We start from the raw sequence: 23,021 nt of genomic DNA on the forward strand, positions 1-23,021 counted from the left end.
TTGCGGATGACAGTAGTAATTAGTTCCAAGTAATTACAATTAAAAAAAAAATTGGTAATATCCCAGATGCAGAACAAAAACACTGAAAATTATACCATTGGCCCCCGAATGCATAGGTACAATTAAAAGAAACCCCCAGGCTCATCTCAGTATCATGTTAATTACCTTCATCATCCTCTCAAACAAACTACAAAATAATACTTTACAGGGTATAAAGCAGGTGCTACACTGATACCTCACAGGAAGTATCCAAGAATAAATGACTTAACAGGTGAACAAGTCATGAGTGAGGTTCATGCATCTGTTGACAGGGCAAAATACAAACAGTCATTAGAAAAATGATCTCTGAGAAAGGTGACACTACTAAGCAAATATTTAATTGTTAAAGCGAGAGAGACATAAAACCTGACAAAATACAAAGAAATGCATTCTGAGATGAGCTAGATGGGGAACAAAATACAAAATTGTCCCAACTGTTCTTGAACCTGTAGAAGATTCCATTCCAATTTGATGAACATCCCCTTAAAAACTAAACAAATTACACTAAAGTTAAAGCTTTATCCTTAAAATCTAACTGAAAAAAAATGAAGGAAAAACAAAACTCTGATGTTCCTATTTTTTTTAATAAACCAGTTGTTGGTAACCTACTATCGACCATTCTTCCTTCTTACAACATGACTACATGGCCTCATGAGCATGACACATGGTAACACTTTATGCAGAATCTGTTTATTGTGTGGACACACAGCAAAAGATTGTTGGTAAGTTCCTATCTTTTAGTATTTTCACTTTGGCACTGACAGTGTGTAATTCATTAGACAGTGGTCAGGTTTTTTGGAATGTGAAGGGGAAAATAATCAGACAAAAATACTTACACTGACAATGGATGTAGAGAGGTTGAGGAGCGTGATATTATGAAAAAACACAAGCCTACCCAAAAAGATAAAATGACAGACCATGCTGGTCCATAAACTTCAACATTGTCTGCATCAGAAGCTACCACTGAGTCACTTGAGCCAATCAAAAACAGAAAGAGAGGAATTGTGTTGACCTGGTTATCTCTCTATTATAAAAAAAAACTCTTGTCTCCCTCCCTCCTTAGGGAGATGAGACGTGATCTTCTTGGAAGACAATTTGAAGTCCCGCGAGAGACACTTTAACTTGCTCCCAGCTCTTAAAACAACGATGAGCGACAATCAGGACAGGCAGCTTGCCAGCAGCAACAAGCCAGCAGATGATCCGACTGCTTCTCCTCAGCGTGTGTTCAGCCCCCCCTTCACAACGCGAGCAGCGTTATACGTCCTGCGAGAAAGAGATGTAACCATACCCGTGGCCAGAAATAAAGGACAAGTATTGTTTTTACAAAAGTTTTAAAGTAAAAGTGAAAATAATGCATATGTAACAATTTCCATGAAATAACAAATCTTTTTAAATTGTATATCCGGTAAACCAAACCCCGGTGTGGGCGAGCGAAGCGAGCAGGGGGCAGAGCCCCCCAGTTTATTAAATGTCCAGCAGGTTGTGTGAATAACATACAGTTGTAAGGTATTGTGTTTAATACTTTAGCTCAGGTGAATTTCTCCAAAATACAGGTAATACATGTTATGCATAAAGTACTTGTCACATTTGTGATGGTTTTCTAAAGGCCTTCATGATAGACAAATAGATGGAACTTCAGTACAAGGTGTTATTGTATCAAGCCTATATATATATATATATATATATATATATATATATATATATATATATATATATATATATATATATATATATATATACACATACTTTATTTTGACTTTGCAGAAAACGCTAGCAAGAAATGATGACTGGAATGAGAGTGAGTCCTAAAGGCAGGTAATATAATCAGATGTTCAATTGCAGGAGCTGCTGCAGTGACCTCCTCAGTTTCACAATGTTTACAGATGTACACTGTCTTTTCCAGGTAGTGAAAGGTCAACAAAAATAATGTGAAAGTTGTAACACTACCCTGTCAGTAGAGGTCAAGCAAAGAATGTTCTGACACCTTGTCTCTTTACCCTCACCTCCATGCCTCAGACTGTTAACTAAACAATTCTGCCTTATTAACTGATACCTCAATATTTCCTCCTGTTATTTTATCAACTATCCAGCCATAATGTTTATAGGCTTGCCACCCTTTAAAGCTTACATGAACATTGATGGAGGGATGGGACACTTAACTACTGTATCAACACCATGTTGAAGGGCTGATGTTTCAAAGCATTGCTTCAAGGTGTGTTTCAGATAGGCATGTCACATAATCATTAGGCAGTGGCTCCAATGTATGTCACTGACCCCTTCTCAATCAGAAGCGCAATTGGTCATCTGCACTGACACTTCTGCTTTTTGGCTCCTCTGGCAAAAGAAGTGACCTTTTTAATCCTGTGCATAGTGCAGACTAGAATTTGCATTCTTGGTGTCTTGTGGGTGCGATCCGCAACAGGATCGGTGCTCAAGTAAGAGAGCTCAGTCACACAGAATTTAGTTAAAAGCTAAGTTGCCAAATAATCTGGTACTATTGTGTAGTTAAGAGCAAAAATTATATATAACCAGTAATGGCGTGCTGCACATTGACTTGAGCATTCCTAGTTTTCAGACTCTTTCTTGGTACGTTTAACATTCGTTTGCTCAGAGGCTTATGTGCTTACTGCTTCCTGAGCAGCTCTTCTTTTCTTCACCCTGGCGGCCCGCTTCTTCCCTTCTTTTGTCGGCATCTGTTCTCGTTAAAACTGATTAAAGCAGTGTTTGTATTGCAATTAGTACGATTTGTTGCAACTAATATGGTATCTTTAATTTTTCACTGAAGCTGGCACTTAAGTCTTCAATCTGCCTCAAGAATGATTGACAAGTAAGATAAAAAAGACGTAGGGGAAGTGACAGCGAAGGAATGAGAACAGCACCAGTACGAATGCGCTGCACGGCCGCCCTGCTGGCTGCTGCCAAGAGTTGATTCTACAATGAAATAAAATAAAGAGCGGAATAACCTTGGAGATCAATCATCACCCTGGAAGCAGATAGTAGACGTCACATAGTATATGTGTACCAAATTTCAGGTCAATAGTTCAAACGGTTTGCGAGCTACAGGTGATTTATAATCCTGGACAGACAAATGAACAGCCACGGTAGAGTATTATATATATAAAGATGATACAAATTTAATAGATTATCTTTTATCAAATATCAATACTATATACTAGCTGGAATAACCAGCTTCGCCCAGGAATTTTCATAAGATAATGGGCCTCAGTTATAGTGCTATCAGTTAATCGGATGTATCAGAAGGACTATGTTGCTAACTGCTTTTCTGTGTACAGTATTTGTAAGTGCTTTCACCAAAGACTAATATCATTGGCAAGCAGTGTGGCATTAAAGTTTAGGCTTTGGACTTTAAACCCTAAGGTTGTGGGTTCAGATCCTTCTACTGACATTGTGTGATCATGAGCACTTCACCAGCCTGTGCTCCAATTGGAAACAAAAATACAACTTAACCAATTTTATCTCAAAATATTGTAAGTTGTCTTGAATAAAGGTATTAGTTAAGTAATAATAATATTATTTAATCACTGGAGTGGCTTACTGCTGAACATGCTTATACACAACTGTCCATTAGTTAAACATTTCTGCCATAGATCAGTTCCTGCTTTTCTTAGTGACTTGGATTTTTTTGATAGTCATTGCAAAACACAATTTTTACAGGAAAGTGTATCTGATTCAATTGAAATGAGTAATGAATAGGAATAATGTGAAACTGAAGTATATACTGATATGATTATGTTATTATTATTAGATGTTTATGATTCAAGTACTGTATTTCTTTTTGTGCTTTTTATCTGTTGTATGTTCAAGCTTGTGTGTATATGTGTGTGTATGTGTGTGTGTAAAATGCACATTTTGGCAGTCCATATAATGAACTGAATGTTTTTACCTTTAGGGTTGTTTTCTCTAGTGCTTGAAGTGGAAGAAAATAACTTTAGTAGTATGTTTTGGAGTCTTCTTAAAACGATCATGAGTCCCCATTTAAAGCTTATACATGCGATTGAATATGTAAAGAATTTTGGAAAGTGGCACGGGGTGGAGCATCCCTATTCAAAGTAAGCAGACTCGCGTGTAATGTAAATGATTTTGGAGGCTGGGATTCCCCTTTCAAAACCTATCAACACAAATGTATATTATAATGGAGGACTTATAGGAGACTGTCTCCAGCAGGGGGCGCTTAATACCCTGGGATTGTGTTCTTTATTGATGCAGAGCAGAATCGACCCATACATATCCTTTTAGTAACCATGACAGAAATAATCAGACAAAAGCAATATGGTACAAGAAGAGATATATGTAATTAACTTGCTTTAAAATGTAGCTTCCACGCCAAAATATAATGTATAATCATTTATATATACATATCCAGACTGGAAAGAAGCCAATGGAATGTACAGTATCATTCAGTTCATCAATGGGGAATGCTGATAGCAATATGAATCTGGCTTCTGGCTTCATGATGGATCCTCACTATTATAAACACATATTTATTATTATTATTATTATTATTATTATTATTATTATTATTATTATTATTATAATAATAATAATAATAATAATAATAATAATAATAATAATAATAATAATAATAATAATAATTAATAATAAGTTGCACTTATAGAGTGCCTTTCACAAACCCAAGGTCGCTTTATATACAGAGTAAAAAAAAAATTACACAGAAGACAAAAGTTCATAGAAAAGGAAAGTTTTCAGCTGAGATTTAAAGGTGGAGAAAGAGGTGCAATCTCAGAGAGACTGAGGAAAAGAGATCCAGATTTGAGGTGCCATAGCACTGAAGGACCTGCCTGCCAGGGTGAAGTCTGGTGTGTGGGACAGTAAGGAGATTACTGCTCGAGGACCTGAGAGAGCAACAAGGAGTGTAAGGAGCTAGAAGCTGAGTGAGGTAGAGAGGGGCAAGGTTATGTAGGGCTTTGAAGGTGAGAAGCAGAATCTTGAATTTAATCCTTGATGGAACCGGTAACCAGTGAAGTTGGGAGAGAACAGGGGAGATGTGAGCAAACCGCTTTGTGTGGGTGAGGACTCTGGCTGCGGAGTTCTGAATATACTGTAGCTTCTGTGTAGATTTAGCAGGGAGGCTGATGGAAAGGGAATTACAGTAATCAATACAAGACATTATGAAACAATGAGCCAGAGTTTGAGCATCATTAAAGGACAGAAACGGACAGAGGTAGGCAATGTTATGGAGATGATAGAATGAAATTTTGGAAAGAGACCTAATGTGTAGCTCAAAGTTAAGTGATGAATCAAACAAAACACCATGATTCCTAACAACAGGAGCAGGTTTGACAAGTGTACCATCAATAGAAACAGAGAAATTGGATGCCTTAGAAAGTTGGGAGTTTGAGCCTACCAGTAACACTTCAGTTTTATTGGCATTAAGTTTGAGGAAGTTATTTTCCATCCATAGCTTAAGATCAGTGATACAGTCAGTGAGTGTGCTGGGAGGCGAGTCTGTACTAAGATATAACTGTATATCATCTGCATAACAGTGGAAGTTAAGCCAATATCTGTGAATAATCTGACCCAAAGGAAGGATATAAAGTAGAAGGAGTAATGGCCCAAGGAATGAACCCTGAGGGACACCATGTGACACAGGTGGGGTGAAGGCTTTATATGAGATATGATGTGTGAATATTTACATATTCGAAGAATTTGTTCTGAACCTTGCCCGGTATGGGCAACTGCCATCTGAGTGGTCTGTGTTAATTCTGGACTGTGCCCAAATAACACATATCCCCCACCCCCCAACCGTTCTAATCACTCATGGCTTCTGCAGACAGTGGCCTTTGATCATCATGGCCATATATTAATTCAGCAAACATCAGCATTTTAAGTTGCCTGCCTGTGTCATCTGCTATTTGTGTCATGTATCTCCCTGTCAGCTCATTAATGGCTTTAAAATAAACTTCACAGATTACAGTGGAACACTTTAAACCTATTATTATAGAGTCCCATTAAGTTTAAACTTTTCCCATATGTCCCCTTTATCTTGGATCCCAGGATGCCATTTCCACCTCTACTTCTCCCTCCCTGCCTTTTTGCTTTTGGCAAAGCCACACTGACCCTCACAGCCACAGTGTCTGGCACCAGCGTTGGAAGATTATAGTGGTTGCTAAAAATTGAGCTTAGAATCTTCACTGAGCGTTTCCACTTTTTCTTTTTATTACACTCCTCACTGTATAAGGCAAATGTGATAATGTCTGTTTTTTCCCGACCAAGACATCGGCTCTTCTTTAGTTGTCTGTCCACCATATTAACTATTGCTAATGTCAATTGATTCTGCTGCATCCTTTGTTTGCATAAAAACCCCACTGTCAGCGCCATGCAGAACATGTAAGGTTAACAATATTAACAAATATTGACAAACAAATTATTGAGAAATAAAAATGATAGGGCTAATTTTCTTTTAGTAGAACATTATTTTCATTACTATTGCTCTATAGATTGACATGTAAGAACTTGAAAATCAGTCAGTTGCTATTGTGAACATTCATGAGAAACTAAAGGATTTGGAGATTGCAAAGAGGTAAAAACAATATGATTAAAAAAGACTGAAATGACATTTCTGGATAGCACTTACTGTATTGTGCATAAATAAGTTATTATATTTATACACCCTTAATATGCACTTTACAAGTGATACTGGGGAAGTACCTAAAGATAGGAACCAAGCAAATGTGTTTCTGTGACATTAAATGGTGTTGGGGCCAATGTGAATATGTAGAGGTCGGTTAGTGTACCACAGTAACATTAATGGAATAATTAATTGACTAGAAAGTAATGCATATGTGTGTTGGACAGGTTCACCATTTAAAGGAAAACTTCACCTAAAATCCTAGTTCAATATGGTGCCCAGCAATGTCCCCATTATTAGCACTCTTTACTTTGGCAACGAGAAATAAAAGTCAGAATTTTGTGACTCCCTTGTTCTTTTACTCCCATATATTACTGTTAATTTACTCTCAGAGCCTCACTTCTCCAACTTCACATCCTCTAATCTACTATGCTCCACTTTGTAGATAATAGCTAACAATTTTGTCAATCATTAGTTTAAACCTTATTAATCCCAAGGGAAAATATAATTGTGCAGAAATTGCAAAATGAACTAAGAGGGTCGGCATTTAGCTTGGGGCGATGGGAGTAAGTATTGAATTGCCGAATAGCAGCAGGCTGAAAAGATCCCCAAAGGAGTTTCTTAGTGCTCTGTGATGGAATGAGGTTGTGGCTAAAAGTTCTCCAAGACAGCACCTCCTGGAGAGAACTTTTTCACGATGGCACCCGATTTTGCCACCATCCTCTGTTCCACAATAGCATTCAGTGTATTCAGGGTTTACCCTGTGATGGAGTAGGCTTTCTTGATAGGTTTGTTCAGGAAATGTGTATATTTTGAGTCTAGGTTGCTTCCCTAGGAGACCACAGCAGAGAACAATATACTGTACTGGATACTTTTGTCTGACAGGACATTCCCAGCTACTTGTTTCTGATAGCTCAAGGACTAAGGTAGAACGGGGTGAAGGTCTACCAGTCTTTTTCTGTATAAAGACCTTTAGTCTTCTCATCACAAACACTTCAGATTATAAAGTTCAAGATGGCACTAAAGTCTCATTCAAGACTTCTGATCATGGCAATAAAACTGTTTCCACTTTTCTAACACAACTTAGTTTTTCTGCTTTTGTGCCCTGTCTGATCACCACTCTTCTCTCCTGCATCTCCTCCATTCACTGACTCACTCCCTCTTCCACCTTGACTTGCCTCCTCCTTTTCTGTCCTTCTCTCCTGTGTATATGATGTCACTGTTTAGCTTTCTCATTATAGCTCATCTTCTTTTCCTCTTGGTTATCTCTTCTTTTTTCATCTTTCACACTTATTCTGTGTTCTCATCACCCACTGTGTTGCAGAAGCCCACTCAAGCTGAGCACTCAAACTCATATTCTGTCCTATGTTGACCATTAGCGATGTCCAATCCCATGACAGGCTTTGGCCTTTTGTCACCAAACCAACCTAATTTATTCGCTCCTGCTGTTGCTGTCAGTGGGACGTGTGACTTAGGGGGCTTTACTAGGAGAAAACCTGCACTTCCTTAATGCTGGAACTCTGGTATCTCAAATGCGAACTTGTTTGAGGTTTACCACCTTTTCAGGGTCACAAGGAGAATCACACAGGCTGAGAAAACACGAGTTTATTAAACAGAGATGACAAGATTAGAGAAAGATTAAAGAAAAGCATTGAGTAGATGGACTAACATAATTAGTGGACAAGAGATGCCATCACTGGATTCACTTTTTCACTAAATCCGGCTTTCTCATACTGTGTTGATGTACACTAGCCGCCCAGATTTGTACAGCTCATTCTCCAGGAAAAACAGGCTCCACTTCTCCTTCTCACTGATTCCATTACGTGCCAGCCTGTGAAGAGACTCAATTGTGAGTTACAAACACAAGAGGACACCAGTGTCCTAGGAGTGAAATGATTTGTGTGTGTGCCAGCCTGTCAGTCACTAGGTCCACTGACCAACGGGATCAACAACCTCTGTGGACAAATCACTTATGTTGTGTTTTATTGGCCAATTCAAAAACAAACTAAGATGATGGACACTCGCTAAGCCACCTTTCCATTCATCAATGCTTTATTTCTTCATTGTGATTTTCCCACTCCTTCCAAGCTTCACTTCCTCATTCATTCATTCATTCTACCTCCTCCTTGTCTGTTCAACATTCTTGTTTCTTCTCATTTTCCTCCTTCCTCTTCCATATCTCATTTAATTTAAATGACCCTAAAGTCTCCATCATCCCTCAGTCTGTCCGCATGGCCTAGTGTCCTGCTCCTGTCACCTATCCTCTTGTTGGCCTTATCCTTCTGTCTATGGCTGGATAGTCATTGTTACTGCTGATGTCCACCATTTTCTTTGTTCCATTTGTCTGTCCATCTTACATCCCTGGTCCCTTCTTCAGGCAGGCCATATAGCAGAGGACCTGAACGACTGCCATGGCTGCAAGTTTTCATTCAAACCCGTTTTCTTAATTAGTAACCTGTATTTGCTGCTAATTAATGTCTTTTGAATTAATTGTAATTGACTTGCTCCTGAAGACTCAGATGCATTGTTATTTTTCATTAATCAACAGCCAAACAGTAATGAGATACAAAATGAGCCAAAACATGACTAGCAAACTGTGTCCATGGTACAATTTCTTAAATAAAGAAAGATGAGGTCTCAGGTCCTCAAAACATTTTAACACTGCTCTTAGAAAAAAGAAAATCAACTATTTTGGAAATGTATGCTATAGCACAATGAGAGCAGCATCAAGCCATGGAATTAAAGAATGAATTTAATTAACAACAAGAATAAGCACCTAAATAAGCAATTGGTTGAAGTGAAACTGGTTGGCGTTTAAGGCCCAGACTTAGTGGGTCTTCTTTTGGCTCACTCATTTTACATTTCATTTCTGTTTGGGAGCCATTTAAGAAAATAAATGAAGCAATTCAGAAGAATGATGAAGAAATTCAAGGGAAACAAATCTAAAAAAAAAAACACAAGTCAATTGAAATTAATTCAAAAGAAGTTAATTAGCAGCAAAAACAGGTCACTAATTAGAAAAAGGGTTACAATGAAAACCTGAATCCACTGCAGCCCTCCAGGACCATACCATGTAATGTGAAGAGGAAACTTAAAGTTGATCAATATTCAATATATTGATAAAATACATTACATGTTTACTCACCCCAGAGTCTTTAATTTACAGTTTTTGTCCTTCAGTCCCTCACACAACAGATGCACTCCTTTATCCTCTAGGTTATTGATCCCAAGGTCCAGGATCGTTAGATGTGAGTGTGGAGCAGAGAGGACTGAGTAGAGAGCTGAGCAACATCCAGAGGTGAGACGGCATGAGTTCAACCTGTACAGTGAAGAGAGACAAGTGAGGACATGAAGAGAGACAGACAAATGAAGACACAAGCCCATACAGCAAAAAGTTCAGTGATGTCTGATATTTTAACTTTTAATTGGGACTCAGCTGAAATCTGTGACCACTGCTATTCTTATAATGTAGGGTGTTAAAAATCTGGGGTATCTCCTGCCTTAACGTCGTACTAACTGGTGAGAAATCATCAAACTGATATGTGGATGTTAACACTGGCAAGAGCATCAAAGAAATGGGACTCATGGCTTTGTCCACTTGAATGTCCAAATTAAGCTTTGTGAGGAAATGACAAAAGAGTAAGTTTCAATTAAATATGTCTCTCTATAATTCAGTACTGTGGGTGTGAAGAGAGTTTAGCTAGTTTGCAGGGCACCATCCAAAGATTGGCCAGATAGACTTACCTTTACTAGAAACTTGTGCTTTACATAGAGGGACTAGTGTTGGGTTGAAACTAATAGTTTGAATACAGTACCAATACCAGCTTTCATAACTTAGTATTGGTACCAAAACAAACAAAAGAGAACCCCCACGCCTAGCTCACTCACACATGCTCTGTCACAGTCTTTTTACCTGGAGTCAGCTGGTACAGCACCATTTTAGAAGTTGGGTATAATTTGGTACATCTTTAGTACTGATATACCACACAACACTAAATAGGGACAATGCAAAACTTTCTCTCTCTCGTTCTGCCAGTTTAATGGTATTTTTAAACAGGCTGACAGATAAATCACCTCGTTTGTAAGTAAACTCATCACCATTGGAGAGGAGGATTGTCAGAGAAGTGTCATCCATGAATCTGAGGATTATGAAGGACAGCTCATCAAAACTACAGTTCTTTGCATAAAGAGAGAAAACTGCAGGAGTAGCCAAGGTGAAAAATTTGGGAGTTTGGGATTGGTGAGTGGTCCCAAGGGCTAGGATCCCTTAATGAACCTTGTGTACTGCCTGAAAACCAGAAAAATATAAATTTTGGAAGTCCTAAAAACAAATATTAAAAACATGTTATGGTGTTATAAATCCCCCAGAGCTTATTACTAAGTTTATAAGAAAATATTGTAGAACAGTACAGAAAGCTCTTCACAGACAAGATAGAGGCTAAATATTTGAAAGGCAGCAGTATGTCAGCAAGGACATAAAGTGCATACTTTAATTAGGAGGATTCAAAAAGAGAGAATTAAACATATTTTCATAGGAAACTAATAAATCAGATCACTACGTGTTAGCGCTGATGAAATGTGTAATGGCAATTGTTAATTCCACAATAATACAATACTGTCGTGGTTCTCAACCTGTGGGGTGCGCCCCCCAAAGTAACAAAAAATGGGGTGTGAAGATATGAAAAAAAGAAAACAAGAATCGAAAATATGAAAAATACATCTATTGAAACCAAAACAAATGAAATGAAACTACATTCTGATACTAGAAAAATAAATATAGAGTTAGATAAATGTCGATAAAAGTTAAGTAGGTATAATAAAACTTGTAACGGCAGCAAAAAATATAGGAATACATTTTTTTAGGGTTTCAAAAAAAACGTTAGGGGGGCGCAATTAAAACTGTTATGAAAACTCGGGTCACAAATACTTAAAGGTTGAGAAACGCTGCAATACTGACAATATTTGGGATGTGAACCGCTTGGGAATAATCTGATCTTGTCCCCTGCCACGATCTGTTGTTGCCTTAAGCCAATATAAATGGCTTTGATTGGTGTGCACTTTAAAGGAAGTTGTTGTTCAGAGAGAAAGGATCAGAGCAGTGCTACAGTCTTTTATGTATCATGAAAAGTGGCATGCTAGTCAGAAGGACAAGGTAGAATGGCATTTGTTGACAGTTTGAGTGTTCATGTATAATGCCTTTGAATTGTTTAAGATCTGCATATCCTAACTGATGCCAGAGTCCATACCTCATTCATCGCCAAGTCCACAACACAAGGATAAGATTTCAGAGAACATCCAGCCTTGAATGGGATGGGCTCAGGATTACAATGTTGCCATTACAAATTTATTGATTAAAGGGAAATCTATTTACTGGTCATGTTTATGTTTCTGTTCACAAGTGACGTTTTTCTCAGTGTTTACGTTTTAGATGTTTAACAGTCAGAAGAAAAAAAATAATCAAACACAAACTTTTTTCCTCACCTCAGTGTTTCTAATTTACAATTTTCACTCCTCATCCCCTCACACAGCAGATTCACTCCTAAATCCTCCAGGTCATTAAAGTCCAGCCACAGTTCAGTCAGCTGTGAGTGTGGAGTAGACAGGGCAGAGGAGAGGGCTGAGCAACATCCAGAGGCGAGAGCACAGGAGACCATGCTAAGAGAAGTGAAGAAAGAAAGTTAGTTAAAGTGTCATGGAGCTCAGAACATAAAACATGAAATGAACAGATCTGATTATTATGTGAAATTGTAGTCTGTCAGCAAGTGCAATTAATTCTGGGGCGATAACAGCTATAGGAATAAATCTGTAAAGCCTACATGCACCCCTTCTCACACCCTCTGCACTTACCAGAGTGTCTTTAGTTTACAGTTTGCACTCTTCAGTCCCTCACACAGCAGACACACACCTGAATCATCCAGTTTATTGTAGTTCAGGTCCAGGTCAGTTAGTCGTGAGTGTGGAGAAGAAAGAGTCAAGGAGAGAGCTGAGCAACATCTAGAAGTAAAATTACTTGAGATCAGCCTAAGAAGATAAAGGGAGAGAAATGAGGATTTGAAGAGTAACAGATGGAAAGACATTCACAGAGCACAAAGGGTTAAAAAAAAAAAAACCTGTAAGAAAGGCTGTGCTGATCATGATGTTCATCCATACGGATAACTGTCTTTAAAGAAAATGGAAAAAAGCACATCTTGTGAGTAAAACAATTTAAAATAATAATCAGGATGAGCAGGAAAGATTAGAAGCTGTTGTAATCTTTTCCATAACAAGATATATTTACAGTACATAGATTGAAATTGCGTAACACAACACTGTTACTAAAGGGAAAACACAATGATAAAAATTAGAAGTATATATGCTACAATGTTATACAGAAAGAACATGCATACATAACTAATTAGAACAGAACAATATAGATCAGAACAGACCCAACAAAGCTTGTCAGTCCTATCCACTTATTTCTTTGAAAATAACATCTGGTTATCACACTAGTAGGTTAGTTTCTCTGTGTAAAGAGAAACTTCCTAATGTTTGTGCAAAATTTACACTTAAGTTTCCAAACATGTACCCGTGTTCTTGATGAATTCATTTTAAACTCATAGTCTCAATCCACTGGACTAATTCCCTTCATAATTTTAAACACTTCAGTCAAGTCTCCTTTTAATCTTCTTTTTCCTAAACTTTAAATCTTTTCTCATAATTCATCCTCTGTAGCCCCAAAATCAACCTGGTTGCCCTTCTCTGGACTTTTTCCAATGTTGTTATGTCCAGTTTGTAGCCTGGAGACCAAAACTGCACACAGTACTTCAAGTGTCATCCCTATCCCTCTATTTATGCTGACTTTTTTGGGTTTTTTCAAAGTGTTTTTCTACACCAGGTTTCAGGCAACCGGGACAGGAATAAAAAGCACATCATTGTAATTTATTAATTACAATGACTTTGCAATGCACTTTAATAGATTTTTGTTTATTGTGGTGGGAGATAGTGACCAGACATTGTATGTTGGTCAGGAATGCAGATAAAAATTTAATTGGACTTTACATGAAACAATATGACTACAACAAGTTTTCATCAAAACCCCACCCACATAAGCTCAAAGAGTTTAGTGACAAGAAACATGCACACAATAGTTCATGGCATGCTTGTACAGATAACAAAAAGTACAGAGGCATCATGGAAGAAACAAGATATTAAGCAATGCAATACTCATAGTGTGCAGGTAATTAAATACCAGTTTAAAATATTTGCAACATGTACTAGAAGCACAGTATGCAAACAATGAAAACAGGTCATAGGTATAGAATTATCATACTGTTTTGAGATTTCAAATCTTTACTAATCTTTCTCTATTCCCAGCCTCCCCCTAAGTTCTTATGTGATGGTGTTTTCCATTCACTGTGCAGCCATTTGTGATGCTGGAATGAAATGGGGTGAGCTAGTGGTCTATGAGACCAATTGCATTTAATCTTCCCAGGAAATACAGTAGAGTCTCGCTTATCCAACATAAACGGGCCGGCAGAACGTCGGATAAGCAAAAATGTCGGATAATGGGAGGTGTTAAGAAAAAGCCTATTAAACGTCAAACTATGTTATAATTTTACACATTACAAACCTCGGTTCACGAACGTCTCTGGACACGTACAAATCGGGTTATGACCAAAAAGTTCGCCAAACTTTTGCATCTGTTCACGACCTCACACTAGGTATACGAATGAGCCAGTTTCCCTTTCGGTTTGTGCGAGCTGATGATTTCCGCACATGTTCAGTCTCTACCTGTGCATTACCTGTGCAGCAAGAGAGAGAGCGCGCGAGAGAGAGACACAGACAGACACACGCGCTCGAGAAAGAGACACACACACACATGCGCGAGAGAGACACACACGCATGCATACACGTGCGGTGGGATGTCGGATAATACAGAATGTTGGATAAGCGAAGGTTGGATAATTGAGACTCTACTGTACCTGGAAAAAAAAGAAGGAATGACTTAAGAACATTTATGTTAGGTAGAATGCTCAGTGGGGACTGGTCGTTCTTTTGGTTTTGGTATCCCTGCACACTTTGTTTTTTTTTTTCCACCAGCTTAACTGTAGTTTTTGTTTTTTTGTTTTGGTCCTCTCAGCCATATGACCTTCTATTTACAGACTTACATTATGATATTGTATATAAGGACTCTACCCTTCTACTAATTAAATATCTGTTTTATAAAATTAGAATGAATTTATTTAATTTTTGCATTTTACTTATTCATTAATATTGTTATCTAATCCTTTTTGTTTTTTCTTTTCTTGTAGCATTCTCTTTGACATCTTGTAATGTACTTTTTGAGTTACAGTCTTTGCATGAAAGAGTGCTATATAAAAAAATGTCACATTAATTTATTGTTAACTATCTTTATAGCCTTTGTTTGCTCTCTCTTAGACATGTAGTGCAACAAAGGCTGCACTGAAAGCACTTTGCACAGGGCAGGACTAAAAGGACTCAATGAGCTAAATGACTGGCATCATAGATGATAGACGCAATTCTCCTCTGACAGCAAAACAAATGAATAGTCTAGACTGAAGAAAGATCTGTGCCAATGACTTGAGGCAATTTGGACATTTCTCTGAAGTAAATTGGAATCTTGGGAAATTACATTCTCATGTGACTAATTAGAGTGGTCTCAATGGTACATAAATAAAATTTAAATAAGGTTTTTTAATTCCTACCCCAAAGCTCTTTGGCCTCTTCAGGAAGAACAGTGTCTGCACCCAATCAAGCAAACATTATATAAAAAAAGCATATATGGGAAGGAGAAGGAGAAAAAAAAAAGAAAAAAAGATTAGGAAGAAAGAAAAAAGACTGGCCAGTGAAAGAACAATAGAGATGGAGGAAAGAGCGACAGTAAAAAGACAGAGGTTGAAATATGCAGCGTAATGATGGAGGGCTGCAGGAGGTGCATGAGCAGATGTGAGAGGTTGGAGGCCCTAGGGGGATGAAGAGGGTGACTTGGCTGAGCACTATGGGTAGTCAGAGTAACTCATTTTCTTGTAGTGGTTTTCTGAGCAAGTTCAGGGAGAGGCAGTGACAGATGAATAGAGCGAGGTGAGGTTCGTAGGTGGGCTGTGTGGAAAAGCCATGAAAGAGATTTAGTGAGCTTAACTCCCAAGAGCCTAAAGCTCCTGACTGTCTCGACAAGAGAGTCACCAATGTAAAATGGAAAAATCTACAATTATTTCCTTCATCTTTCCAATGTTCAGGTAGAGACTGTTGTCACATCACCACACAAACAATTCCTTAATTTCCCTCTGATGGAAAACTCTCCATTGTTGCTAATGAGGCAGATCACAGTGTTATCATCTGCAAACTTAATGATGCCGTTACACTCCTGTTTTGCCACACAGCCATAGGTGAAGAGACTGTAGAGCGAAGGACACTGCAGGACCGGACACTGCAGGACACTGAAAATAGTAAATAGACATTCATTCACTGTGGTTCCAACTTCAGTGTCTGGGGTCTGTTAGATGGGAAGTCTAATACCCAGCTGGAGATGGAACTGCTCAGGCCAATATCTCTGAACTTTAGCATCAAATTAGATGGAACAATGGTGTTAAAAGCAGAGCTGTAGCTGATAAATCGCACATAGATATATTTCTTTTCTCTGCAGGACAAGGTAAATGGCATAATCCATAAATTTATTTTATCAAAATGCAAATTGTAATGGATCTAATGTTGTAAGGATATTCTGATTGATGTAGGATATTAGCAACCTTTCTGGACATTTTATCACTGCAGAGGTTAAAGCGCCTCATAGGTAGTCATTTGGGTAAGAAACAGATTCCTTTGGCACAGGCACGACTGTAGCTTTCTTAAAAAACAGCGGCACACTGCATATAGACAAGAACAAGTTTAGAATGTCTTGAGACACTTAATGACAACTGGGTGATACATGGCTCTGTGGTGTTATGGGTCCACAGCTCGTTGAGTAAAGGCCATTTTTAAATAAGTAATTGATGTCGCTCCCGCTGAGCGATCAGGTAGTGGGAGTGACCAGGGAAGGCGACTGGCCGCAGAGAGGCCATTGAAAGGCAGCGGAAGTCGGGAGACTTGGTGCTGGAATCCCCAACGTGGGCGACCTGGCCGTTGGTTGGAAACCAAGTTCTCCGAGACTGGGATGAGTGCCATACCGAAGCCAGGGATCGGGAGGTCACCAGTCTCATGCGTGTGTTTCAGGAGGGCAGCTGCAGAGAGCGTCTTGCCTGCTGCGAAGCCCAAACGGGATAAGCAGGTGAGACGCTAACAGAGACGCTACCAGAAAAGCACCAGAGTTGTTGTCGTTTTAAGACTGCTTCCTGATCATTTTAACCTCTGGTTTTAAAGGATTGTTTTGTCTTAATATTTTAACCTCCACGTTCTTTTAATGGATTATTTATTTAATGAAGAACTGTGAAGAACTGCACTATTTATGAACACTTGTTTTTGTTGACTGTTTTTAATAAAAGCACTTTTGCACTTTTTACCTTCCCCTTGCTCAGTAATTTGCCTCCATTGCCTAGCTCACTCGGTAACATTATTGACGGTGTTGGGTTCAAGGGTTCCCAAACAGCCAAGGGAGCGTGGAGCCAGAACCCACATCATCACAGGCTCTAGGACCCAAGATGGAATGGTTTTTACCCATCTAAATGTTTTATAAACTTCAGCCACTGACAATTGCAAGGCAACTTCACTCTGGAATTACCATCCCTCTTGCTCTGTCTAGGCTGTGTACCTCAAAACAAGCACAATAGTTATTTAGCATGCCTTGTCATAAGGTAGGGGTGTTGTTAAGCATAGCTAGTTAAAATCCTTGCCACAAAGGACACAGTTCTCTGCTACCAGTCACTCTCCAGCTTGTTGTCTCTTGGCAGCTTTATTAGCCTTTCAAAAATCACATTTGGAATTCAAGTAGCAGTTTGGATCATTAAAAATCAAAGCTTGGGACCACTATCTCAAGCACAAGCAAAAAGCAGTGTTTACAAAGGCTTTTGGTTAGGAAAGGGTCATACAAACCAGGAAACGACACATAAAACTTTGAAAAACCTAACAGAATTTGTCACCATGCTTGTCCAAAGTCACAGAAGAATCTATGAAGACAGACCAGTCAGTCAAGTCCATGCAATCCTGAAGTATGCTTTCATAATTCGGTATCTAGGACTTTAGTTTCCTCACCCCTGTCTGCATGCATTTCAGTTTTCTGCTTACAGGCAGGGAGGAGAAACATGGACAAAATGATCAGATTTGCTGAAACCAGGAAAAGGAATGGACTTATAGGTACCTTTGACTATACTATAACATAGGTCAGGAATCCGATCGCCCCTAGTGCAGCAAGTAACTTGCTGGTAATATTTGGGATGAACTTTTTTGAAGCTACAGTGGTTCAGATATCCTGCTATCATTGAGATTGATCTCTGGCTAGTGCCAACTCTAAGCAAATTGCTATGCAGCTCTCATCCAGTGCAGCCATGGTTGGGGATTCTATGGGAATGTAAACAAACAGCAGTAAATAGCAAAGAAGAAAACTCTTTCTGCAAATAAAAAAAACAGCATTTGATCAGTGATTCTGACTGGCAACCATGACTAAGTAACAGTGTTAGCATCAGTGGACCAAGCTCTGTTAACACAAAAAGAACATATGCCACCTCACTTTCTTTTTTGGTAGTTGCTGTGTTTTCGATCGGAGCAGTGAATTGTAAAAACCTGGGGTTGTATAGCTCTGTCTGGGGTATTTGGGCTCAGCCAAGCCTCTATGAAGCAGAAGACACTCCACTCATATAAGTCGTGTTAACTCCATGAACTGGAGATTAGCCAGAAGAATAATAGGGATTGTGCCTAGGAAAGATGTCAATGCAGTCAGGCCAGGATACTGCCTCAACTACTGATGAACACAAATTGTAGGTTTCCAAACATTATCTTCAGATAAATCTGGAAAATGGAGATGTCAGGGACATAGTTTGGGATTCTCAGCTATGATGTGCAGACATATTTAATAAAACAGGCAGTTCCACACAGAAAAACAGAAAGAAAAACACCAACAAAATACACACAATAGAGAGAGAGAACAACTCTAAACAGCATCACATTCAACAGAAACAACATGAGGAGCAACTGTTATCTGTGTGATGATAATGAAAGGCAACAAAGGCACATTTCATAAAGTTAGATCAGTAAATGTTACACAAATACCTAGTTCCATCATTTCTCTGAATTTTAACAATCTCGTATTTCATACTAGTCACTGTAACCCTTATTAAAGTCCCCTTTCAGATCTTAGTCACATCAGTATCTGATTATTCTCAAGAGTTCATCAATTAAATGTCCATACTGTACATTTGATGTCCCTTCACTTCATTCTAAAAGTAAACTAGTGCTGTGTCCACTGTTTATTTAAATACATACTGACACATAGGGTCTTAATAAGTGACACAATTACTATGAGCAGAGCTGGATGTTCAGGTGTTTCACTGTTCAGGAGTTTGCTGACTAACCCAATCTGAACCCGAGACCAATCCTTAAAGGTGCCATATACCAGGGTGTGTCTTCTGCCTGTCACAGAAGCGCATCATCGAAACTGACATATGGATGTTGGCACTGGGCAGGATTAGTCAGAAACAGGAGGCTGACATGATGATCCACAGACAGTTATTGATAAGCTCAAGATAGACTTCATGATGTCTATGTAGAACTAGACTAGTGTTATCTATGAGAAATGGAAATTTTTTTCAACTCCTCTGTTAAACCTTCTTAATGATGACAGTGATATCCTAACCCATTGGAGGAGGAGGTGACAGGAAAGTGTCCAACTATTTAAATGATTTGGCTAGTGTAAGTTTAGAGGAAGTCCTTCTTCTGCAGTTAATCATCTCCAGTGTTTTTCAGATGTTGTTTTCCAGGCTATTATGACTGCACTAGGCAGACATTACGTGCCTTCCCTTATATGTATGTGGACTCATCATTGTTGGAAATGAGCCCTGTTACGGTTGTTTCATCTGCAAACTTGAGAAGTTTAGTGGATGGGTCAGCTTAGGTGCAGTCACTTCTATACAAGGAAAAGAGCAGGGAGAAAGCCAAGGTGCAAACTACAGGGGAAGCATGTGATTCACTAAAGAGGGAAAAATCACAATCGTGGATGTATGTCATGTTATAATTTATTCAGTGCCCATTACCGTGTTTGCGATCAGAAAGCTCTTTACAGGCTAGATGGGGCAAGACACTTGAGTGGCAGCATATTGTAAGCAAGGAAAATTTGTTTAAGCCAAGAAAATGTAAGAAAAAGGGTTAAGATCTTCATAGCACATAAATATATTAGAGCACTGGGATCAACATAATCACGAAAAGTGTAACGGTAATTGCCATTAATGTGATACTGGTAATGGACAGGTTAGGAACAGAATGTGGCTAGTGACATTCTGAAGCCAATATGTATTTGTTATTTTGTTTTTTCTCATTGCCCATAAAAATTTGATGTCATTAGACTTTTAGGGCTAATAAGATGCAATGTTGCTGTTTAATACTATTTAATTAACCACTCTGTTAATGATCTAATTTGATCTCCTTTAATGTCCTTCTGGCATCCATTTGTCTGTCCAAATTTGAAGCAGCAGTCTGTGATATTTAGGCACAGCACTTTTATTAAGTGTGTTAACACTTATATCCATAAAGCCACCAGGAATCAATTCTTACAACACACACACCAAACTCAGTGTTTACTTACATTAGTTTCTCTAGTTTACAGTTTTCATTCCTCATCCCTTCACAGAGCACATCCACTCCCGAATCCTCCAGGTTATTGCCATTCATCCTCAGACTAGTCAGTTTTGAGTGTGGGGCAGACAGCACAGAGGAGACAACTGAACAACATTCAGAAGTGAGATTACATCCATCCAGGCTATAGAGAGAAAGGGAGAGGAGTGAGGACATGTTTAGCAACAGACCGATGGGCCAAAAGTAGGGTTAAAAGGGCTAAATGTAGAAAAAAACAAAAAAACAAAAAACAAACAAACAGTTGACTGTAGTAACAAAGCCTTTCTTGACAATGTTGACTGCAGTGTTCATCCATAGTGAAGAACTAACTACCGTGGACAACAAAGCATCTAAGGAATGGGATAAGCAGTCAACAAGAAGTACAAAGAATAGGAAGGGGAAAAAAAAGAAAAAAAAAAAAAGATGACCCGCTGTACTCTTCTACTTTGTGAGATGCAGTTACATAAGCAATTCAGTAACACAATACTATAATTGTTCAGAAAATGAGACAATAAAAGCTTGTTGGGTATATACAGTACATCCTAGGTTTCTGAAAAAAAAAATGCATACGCATGTATTTAATGGATCTCTATATCACAGACACATCTCTCCCTATTAAATCCTAACTTTACTTGAGTTTCTCGTTTTATTTTCGTCACAAGGTTTCAGGTAATCACAGCATTAAAGAATATCAATTGAGAGCATTTGGGTTTTCTCTCAAATGAAACAAAGTTCTGTTTTTTTATTATATTTTGTTTATCATGGCCCTGGGGAGTGGCCACATGTTGCATGTTAGTCAAAGAATGTCATTGATTGTCACATGGTCAGAATACTATCACCATCATCACTGTCACCCGTGTGATGACAAAGAGGGACAAAAAGGCACATTTGATAAAGTCAGAAGAGTACAATGTACATACAGAGCTTGTGACCTCAGTCCACATTAATATCCGTCATTTATCTGAATTCCCACAATCCTTCACTTCATATTAGTCAAGGTCAGTTTCAAGAGTTTATTAACTAAATGTCCATGTTGTCCGACATTCAAGGTCATTTTGTTTCTTTAGTTCATTTTTTAACTTAAAATCTGTGACCACAGCTATTAGCTGTAGATTGGTCTAGTGAACAATTATTGCCTGCAAATCACACAAAGATGTGTGAGTGAGAGTTGCTTACAGTGTAATGGTTTCATTAATCTCATTTGTTAATTATTAAGCATTTTCATTAGCTGTGATCTTTAAAACTTTTGAGAAAAAACATACTCTTTAAGATTAATTCTAGTAACCACACTGTCAGCTATGAGCATTATGTCAAGTGATGCAGGAAAATAACCTTAACATGGTGGTGTTTAAAAATACAATGGAAATGCCCACTCCAGACAGCTCTGCACTATTGAAAATCACTCTGAAAATTAAGTTCACACAAACACACATCAACATCCAATTATATACAAGGAATAAAAATGAGTATCAGTGAGTTTACATTTGATGCTTACATGTTGGCTGCAGCTTCTGTGATCCTGAACTGCACCAAACATGCTCATAAACTCAACAATTAGCAGTGCAGCGCAAAACACTTAAACACATTTTCAAGGTTTATAGGGTCATTAGTATCCCGTGCACAGAGTACAGTGAAATTCTTACTTGTAAGTGCTAATCAAATGTGTAACATATAACCACTCTCCAGAACCATAAATTAACTACTATAGGCGCATTCCCACTGCAGGAGCTTTGTTTTCAGGAATCAATGAGGCCCTGTGCGATGTAGCCCTTGGGCCACTTGTGATCCCTGGCCACTGTTGTGGTTTGTATTCCCACCACACAACAGTAACTAAAAAGGAAGAGTGCAAAGAAGAATAATGTGGTGCAAAGTGAGGCACATTCAGGAGTGTACAGGAAACCCACACATACTTATTGCTTTGACATGCTCTGGATTTCACAGTTGATCCATCCAGTTATTGCTTCAATGTGATGTACTGCACAAGGAAGCAGCTAAGAATACTGATTTGGTATGCAGTGCGGTGAGCTCAGGAGTCCATGGGGAGGGGGGGTATGCACCCACACCTTAATGCTTTAAAAAGACTGCGACTTTGCAGGGGAGATTATTGCTTCAACATGGTGCAGCGTATTAGGGAGGGCTACTATGAAGAGTAATGCAGCATAAAGTGCAGTGCTCTTCACCGATAAATCTCCAAAGTCCAAACTACTAATTCATTTGTGATACTGCGGCAGTGCTTATGGTCACTCAATCAGCACAATTTGGCGCTCAAACCCCAGCCACAAAAGCACCTAATTTAATGAAAAGTACATTCCCTGGAGTAGGAGCTAAAAAAAGTACCAGAAACTAAAAATGGCCCGAGTTCCTGTGGTAGGAATGCAACAAATGTTCCCGAGTTTTTAAAAAGTCTCTAGTTCATGAAAATTGTTCCTGCAACGGGAAAGTGCCTTGTATATACAACTTATGAATTTTAAATATTATGCAATTATTTCTGTTCTTGAAGTGGAGAAGCAACAATTATTGAACAGTCACAGGCAGTTAGAAATGTCTAGTCTTTGGGCTCCACAAATTGTTGGACATGACAATGGGCATGCAGAGCTCATTGATATACTTCACTGTA

At 38.5% G+C, this 23,021-nt stretch overlaps 1 protein-coding gene across 4 annotated transcripts in view; it reads right to left on the reverse strand.

The window, feature by feature from the left end:
* Nucleotides 1–8,239: 8,239 nt before the first annotated feature.
* Nucleotides 8,240–23,021, reverse strand: part of LOC120533248 (NACHT, LRR and PYD domains-containing protein 3-like) — a 34,814-nt gene continuing 20,032 nt past the window's right edge. For 2 of the 4 annotated variants that reach the window (XM_039760030.1, XM_039760029.1), the window contains 5 exons: nt 20,376–20,549; nt 12,497–12,670; nt 12,131–12,304; nt 9,795–9,968; nt 8,240–8,480 (listed from right to left, as the gene is read on the reverse strand). In XM_039760030.1, coding sequence (XP_039615964.1) covers nt 8,378–8,480; nt 9,795–9,968; nt 12,131–12,304; nt 12,497–12,670; nt 20,376–20,549 — 799 coding nt within the window. In that variant the 3' untranslated portion in view covers nt 8,240–8,377. Of the gene's footprint in view, nt 8,481–9,794; nt 9,969–12,130; nt 12,305–12,496; nt 12,671–12,759; nt 12,810–20,375; nt 20,550–23,021 lie in introns of those variants that run through there. The other 2 variants (XM_039760032.1, XM_039760033.1) reach the window with 2 other exon arrangements.

The sequence above is a fragment of the Polypterus senegalus genome, chromosome 8 (assembly GCF_016835505.1).
Source record: "Polypterus senegalus isolate Bchr_013 chromosome 8, ASM1683550v1, whole genome shotgun sequence".
NCBI classification, from domain to species: Eukaryota; Metazoa; Chordata; class Cladistia; order Polypteriformes; family Polypteridae; genus Polypterus; species Polypterus senegalus.